This window comes from Leuciscus leuciscus, assembly GCF_965113295.1.
Source record: "Leuciscus leuciscus genome assembly, chromosome: 22".
Taxonomy (NCBI): Eukaryota; Metazoa; Chordata; class Actinopteri; order Cypriniformes; family Leuciscidae; genus Leuciscus; species Leuciscus leuciscus.
The window spans coordinates 4,510,664-4,518,412 of NC_138746.1; the positions used below are offsets into that span (position 1 = coordinate 4,510,664).

A 7,749-nucleotide genomic window follows, 5' to 3' on the forward strand; every position below is an offset into this window, starting at 1 on the left:
TGAGTTGCCTCATATTTCAGAGGACTGAAAACAATCATAAGTGGTGTGAGGTCTCAGGGGAGAGAGTTTGTCTCGTCACTCTGTTACACATAATCAAGAAATGAATTTGCTCATAATGGAATTGACACGAGGAGTTTATCACCTCATTAGAATTCAGAACAGCCCATATGGATCGAGCCCTAATGGGAGTGTTTAACTACACACCTGAGGCCCCAGACCCCTCACACACATTATATGCACCCCAGCTGTGTTTGGCCTGTCAGCGAGCTCTGAGCGAGTGACAGGAAGTGAGGTTTAACAGAATGTCACCGGGTCAGCCTTGCCGTCTCGTGTGCCTCTCTCTTAATTGAAGCCTCCCGGAGCAATATGTGCGTGTGTTCCACAATATGTCCCCCAAATGCTCCCCAATCCCACTAATTGGGACCTTTGGTTCCCTGATTAACTCTGTCAGTCTAAATCTGGGGCCACAGAAGGTGTATTCATGTATTGATTAGATGCTCCCACTATGTCACATTCAGAACAGATTGCAGAAGGATCATTGGGCAGCAAAAACACAAGAAGAGAGAGAGAGAGAGAGAGAGAGAGAGAGAGAGAGAGAGAGAGAGAGAGAGAGAGAGAGAGAGATCATGTAAACAAACACGTACCGGCTGGATGGTCAAATTTCAGGCAGGTTTGATGTTAAGTTTTATAAGGAAGAAGCGTGTGTGTGTGTGTGTGTGTGTGTGTGTGTGTGTGTGTGTGTGTGTGTGTGTGTATACTGTATATGACCAAAAGTTGCCCAAATGTTTGGGGTCAGTAAGATGTTTTTGTGGGAAAAAAAATATTACTTTTATACAGAAAAGACACATTAAACCAATCAAAAGTGACAGTAGAATCATACACATATACATTTACTTATTTATACAGTAGATAGATAGAGTCTGATAGACAGACATATAGATAGATAGATATTTAGATAGATAGATAGATAGATAGATAGATAGATAGATAGATAGATAGATAGATAGATAGATAGATAGATAGATAGATAGATAGATAGATAGATAGATAGATAGATAGATAGATAGATAGATAGATAGATAGATAGATAAGAGTCTGATAGATAGATAGATAGATATTTAGATAGATAGACAGATAGATAGATAGATAGATAGATAGATAGATAGATAGATAGATAGATAGATAGATAGATAGATAGATATTTAGATAGATAGATAGATAGATAGATAGATAGATAGATAGATAGATAGATAGATAGATAGATAGATAGATAGAGAGTCTGATAGACAGACATATAGATATTTAGATAGATAGATAGATAGATAGATAGATAGATAGATAGATAGATAGATAGATAGATAGATAGATAGATAGATAGATAGATAGATAGATAGATAGATAGATAGATAGATAGATAGATAGATGACTTTACTTTCACATTTGATAAGTTTAATATGTAATTTCTGATTAAAAGTCATTAAACTTGCACAAAAACATCTTACTGTACATGTACTTATGGATAGTGTATATATATGCCGGTATACACACACACATGCATACGACACTTCTTTCACAAACATTAGAAATGTATTGTTTTATATCTATCTATCTATCTATCAATCTATCTATCGATCGATCTATCTATCTATATGTCTGTCTGTCAGACTCTATCTATCTATACTGTTTGCATGTATTAGAAATATGTTCATATGTTACATATATGTCATATATGTTGATATATCTCTACCTTTCCCTAACAAGCGTTCACATACAGATACATCCCCTGCTGTTCTCTCTCTCTGGACCGTCACCATCTGCCCCCAATCAGGAAACACCAGCTTTGCACAAGTCAATGTGTCTAATTATCCCTGTGCAGCAGGCCGGGCCACAGCTCCCAATAATCCCCACAATGTGTTCAGCTTCCCATACCCACCTGTGCCTGGGACCCCGACTCAGGGGGGCCGCAGGGACACGGGACCCGCTGAGGGAGCTTCTTCTCTGGGCAGGACGGCAGCTGCCTCCCCCCGCTGGGACGTTCACCAGCTGACTGTGAGCAGGGCCCTGACAGGAGCTCTTTAGCGCTGTCAATGGGCCCATAAATAAGGAGCTAAGCGCCTTTGTGTTGGCGTCGGAGTGTCAGGGCCCTCTGCAGGCCGACCGGGACGCTTACCGTATCCAGAAAATAACACAAAAGGAGGGGGCTGTGTTACGGGCTGCCCCCTGCGCCCTCTCTTTGTGCTCGGAGCGAGTGCTATTGTCTTCCTCTATTTAGGGTGAGAGAGAGAGGGAGGAGAGCAGAGGAGGAGAGGAGACACATCTCTTCATCTCTCCTCTGATCTTTCAGTTGTCGGCCCGGGATTCCTGTGAGGAGAAATGTGTATTTTTCACGCCTGATTTAGCTCTTGAGAAATACAGTCTCAAACTGTGTGCATGTGCGTATAAAAGGATTTTGCACAAATTAAGATTTCAAGGTCAAAAACACATTGGATTGCAACATTTTGCACGCTGGCACTGTTCTGATTTATGCTTCAGTATTAGTGTATTAGTATTAGTGCTTCAGTATTAGTGTATTAGTATTAGTGTATTAGTATTAGTGCTTCAGTATTAGTGATAGCATTTCTGAAAACTGTTGTGCCATGGTGCGTTAAAGCAAACGAGACACTCGAGGGTGTGTGATTTAGCCATAGGTAGCAAAGAGCCTAAAATCAGTAACTTCAGTGACGGAGTGAAAATAAAAAGCTAACATTTTATATAAATTGTATAATTGATATTCAAAGGAGATCTCTTTAAAGTAATATTCTGGGTTCAATCGGCACCATCTGCATTAAAAATGGAAGTTGCACAATAATAAACATTGAAAAACACAGTTTCAAAAGTAATTTAAGACTTTATGCATTAAAATATTACTGTATACTCTTATGTTAATGAAATATTTTAGCTTTAAACCTCTCAGGAATGCCTTGCACCTTAGACTTCTCTTGTAAGTGCATTAGGATTAACTTGATTTTAGAGTAAACTTGAACTGCAAGATGAGTCAAAGTTATGTTTGTTAGTCGTTGACAGCATGCCACAGATGCTGTTCGCTAGGCTTTCACTTGTTTTGATATTTTAGTACATAATGAGGCCTTATGCATTAACATTACATGAGGAAATTAAATACTTAGTATTTTTATCTTAACTAGGGCATAAACCAACCCTAGAAATTGGGGTCTGTAACATTTTTAAATGTTTAATATATATGCTCACCAAGGCTGCATGAATCTTAAAAATACAATAGTATTATAAAAAGTACAGTAACAGTAACATTGTGAAATATTATTTAAAGAAAAATATTTTAATATATATAATTGACTCTCTTCAGTGTCATACGCTCCTGCTCAAGAAACCTTTCTGATTATTACCGTTGGAAACATTAATGATTAATATTTTTGTGACCCCAGACTTTTGAATGGAAGATCTTTAACCATATAAAAAGCAAGTCATTATGTCAACTACTTCAATTGGATCAATTGTAAATAAACAGTGGATTTTATTACCTACATTACAAATATCAAAGGAGTTTTGTCCCGCATTTTTACCCTGAGCCCTGATTCATTTCTGATGCCGTTGTGCTTATTATTTCACACCTTCATCTCCAACTATTGGTCATATCAGAAAGTCTGAAGAGTCAAACGTCTTCCCTGATCTTTCCAGCTAACAAATGATGGTGTGCACAGCTGTCAGAGCCTCTCATAAAAACGACTCCCAGTGAGGACGGGCTGAATATGATCACAGCTTTATTGGACAGTGACAAATCTTCCTGCACTAACATGAAAAGGAGCGCTGGCCGTCCCCTGCGTGTGCAGCACAATGCTGACGCGCCAACCTGGCGACAGCTTGCGTCTCTCTCTGTCTGATTGATGGGTGAGAGTAGGCCCCGGGCTCCGAGCGGTCTGGACGCCTTTCTTATTCATACATTAACTAGTCTCAGTACAGATGGTTCAGTCCAATGGCAGCATTTTTTGTAGCGCTCTGAAATGATGCCCATGTTTGTTAGCATATGCTAAAAACATAAACATGGTGTGGGCAATATTGCGGTAATGGTGCTGGATGAAAGCATATGGACTCATTTTATATTCATATATATCATAAAACACATAGACACACATAAAGACTGACACGTTATCTCAGGACAGATGAGCAGCTGCTATTTTTATTTTTTTTTTACAGGATTTTAGTAGCTCATTATTTCAATCACTCTAGTCTGTTTATATAGCTTTATTTCCATTACTATGGGTGGAATTATATTTTTCATTTATATTTAGTATCTGTTCTTGAATTATTTAATAATTTCCATTTATTCACCCAAAAATGTTGTTACATTTGATTTGGTCAGGCAAGTCAATTATTTTAGTTATTTAATTGTTTAAGTAAATTTTTTATAATTTGCAATGGCAGCCTGGCATTATTAGTACATTCCAAAAATAAATAAATTTGATCTACATTGAACTCGTAAAATTGTGCGTTGTTAGTCAGCATATTACAGTACAAAAATGATATATATATATAAAATTTGTATACTGTAATATGCTTTATATATATGCTCATATATATATATATATGAGAAGTTGGGAGGTGCTAAATCATCTTATAATCTTTAATTATTATCTAAAATATTATAGAAATCAATATTTTATAATCTTCTATTTTTTAAGAAAACAATTTGCTTTGATTGTGTTGATATTCAGTCAAAAAGATCTGAAAATGTTGCTGAATCTAATCTGGTTTGAGCTTGAAAAAAAAAGAGAAAAAGCATCTCTCTTATAGATAGTTGTACTTCTCTAAAAAATTAAAAGTTGTTTGATTGACCAAAAGAAGACAAGAGAAATCAGGAGAGGTATTTTTCATTATAATAATAGAAGTTTAATTTAAGAAACAAAACTATAAGTTTTCAATCTCCATTTTGCTACAAAGAACATACAAGTATAGTGACTATTAAAAAAACGCTTTCAGACAGCTATAACATTACAAAACATTCTTCAGTACAAAAATAGCAGCAGCTTCTTAGAAAAACCAAATTCTGTACAGGACATTTACAATGTATACAACACAACTAGAAACACATCCAGAAGTTTTCAGTTCTTTTTGAGTCTGTGATTCAACTTCGGGCCTACTCCAGCCTGAAGCCTGGGCCTCGCCTGGATCACTTCCCCATGGAGAGGCTGTGCAGGCTGGCTGTGGAGGCAGGGAGAGGCTGGCAGAGGGAGCAGGGGCACGGCATGCCGGGGAAATGCCTGTAGCCGCTGGAGAGATGCAGAGGGTCTTTCATCAGGGTGGAAAGAGGTGGAGCGTGGAAACCCAGATACCCAGCCGAGGGTGGAGAGTGAGGGGCATGGGCTACACCCGGGGTGGTGTTCGAGGTGCCGCCCACCAGAGAGTGCAGGGATGGGGCAAGCGAGAGCAGTTGCAACTGGGGGGCCGGAGCAGCCGAAGTTGGCGGTAATACCCGTCTAGCCGAGTGACTCTGAGCGCTTGCTCCATACACATCACCTATCAGCTTCTTCATCTCATCCAGAGAGCTGGACAGCATGAGGATGTAGTTTCTGGCGAGGAGCAGGGTGGAGATTTTGGATAGCTTGCGTACAGATGGGCCCTGTGCGTAGGGCATGACCTCTCGGAGCCCGTCCATCGCCTGGTTGAGGTCGTGCATGCGTTTGCGCTCGCGGCTGTTCACTTTGAGTCGTAGATCTTGCTGGTCGTCTTTGGAGTGATCTCTCTTTGCGCTGGAGTCAGAGCTCTGTGACCGTCCGGAAACTTTATCGGACCTGGGCTGCCCCGTTTCTCCGTAAGCTTGGAACATCTTGTTGGAGAAAAAGCTGGAGTCCACAGCCAGGTCCGGGGAAGAAGACCGACTGCACGTGGAGCTTGCATCAGAATCCATCTTGAAGTTGGTTCCTTTCGAAGTCTTGGTTGAGAACAATCCACTTGATAAACGTCAACCTAATAAAATGCAGCGTGTCCCGTGCTGTTGTTCTCTGAAGATTCAGTGCGTAGGTCTTGCAGCAGGAGTGAGTGTGTGTGTGTGTGTGTGTGTGAACACTGAGAGGGCTGGATTTATACTCCTCAGCATCACAAAGACACAATGAGACGCATAATGTGACATTAGGCCCAGAGCCAATGACAGAGGGGGCACACTTTCACCCCCACATCCCTTCCCTTCCACAATAGTATTGTATAAACCCCGCCTCCACAAAACACACACATGCACACAGACACACAATACCGCAACAGCTAGCATGCACACATATGTGCAAAAACACTTGGTTTCTAGAGTTGATTAAGTAACATAAACAGAAATGTAAGCTGTTGCTGTGATTACAGGTCAAATATATGCTTTATTCTTTCTTAAGTATGTATTGTGATGTTCTGTTAACAGAATCACATTAACTCTCAAAAACATGACCAGGTCAAATTTTCTCCAAAAGGTGGGAGAACAGAAAAAACAATACTACTAGTAATACTACTACTACTATAATAATATCTACTACTAATAATGATATATTGCATGAAGAAAATGAAATCTCATTTTTGGAGCATGACAAATCTACATAAAATATCTCATATATTACTGTTATCTGAAAAACTTTTTTTTTTGCAAAGGATTTATTCATCATGAGAATATTTGTTATATTGTCTTTAACTCTTTCCCCGCCATTGACGGAATTTTCCGGAAATACATGTTTTCACTGTTATACGGTAGGGGGCGCTATTACGCATCTTCTGAAAGAGTACTGAATCTATAGATCAAAAGAAGCAGAAACAAGTGTAGAAGCATTGCTTACGCACATGTAAAAAATTGTGATCACCAAACGTTAAATCAGCATATAATTATGAATCAAAACTGCCTAATGTTACTGAATGATATGTCGACAGGACGAGCTTTAGGACTGTGAAGCATTAGGGGTGTTGATGGACTCGATCTACTCCATCTATGATTTGATCATCGTGGATCATCGAATCCGATCCAGACAGTCTTTGACAAAAACACATTATCTCAGTTTTTCTTTTCTTCAAAATGTATATATTTTTTTTTTTAGGAATCTTACCCACGCTCAAGTGTTGATTAAAAAAATCAGAGGGTCTGTTCTTTCTTTTGGTATATTGTATATTCAGATATTCATACAACAAAATATTCTGGGGGCCATGAAACTTTTGTGAAAATTATGAAAAATGGCTCTTAAAATGCTGGCGGGGAAAGAGTTTAATTGTGAATGTTTCTATTTTTCTTTAAATAAAAAATGTAAATAATTATTTTTTGATTTACAATATAATTTAAGATGAATTGCTTGTTGTATTTCTCATTTGTAAATCGCTTTGGATGAACATGTTTGCTAAATTAATAAATTAAATCATTTTTGATAATTAATGAGGATCATTGAGAATAATGGGGATAAAAAAAAAAAAAAATCAAAAGTAAAATGTCCAAACGAAGATCTGAAAAAAATAATTCTTTATGCAAGTTGTTGATATTGGGGGTGACCTGTTCAGATTTTATGAGATTCACTTGACAATATCCCTTTCTCCCTCTTTCTCAGTGAGATGTGTAAACTTGAACAGGGCGTTTTAAAGGCAGTCGAGGCACTAAAGACACCGGCAGGCTGAATTCCATTAGACACTATAGAGTGTGAAGAGCCAGAGTAAAGCCCCTGTGGAGGGCCAGTCGAGAGCGGGTAAAGAAAGAAGAGAGTTATTACCAGCTCTGCTTTTAGA

At 38.6% G+C, this 7,749-nt stretch overlaps 1 protein-coding gene across 1 annotated transcript; it reads right to left on the reverse strand.

The window, feature by feature from the left end:
* Positions 1-5,032: 5,032 nt before the first annotated feature.
* On the reverse strand, positions 5,033-6,018 carry olig4 (oligodendrocyte transcription factor 4). Its single transcript, XM_082154744.1, has one exon. It carries the CDS (start codon positions 5,918-5,920, stop codon positions 5,183-5,185), a length of 738 nt encoding a protein of 245 aa, XP_082010870.1. The 5' UTR covers positions 5,921-6,018; the 3' UTR covers positions 5,033-5,182.
* Positions 6,019-7,749: the final 1,731 nt, after the last annotated feature.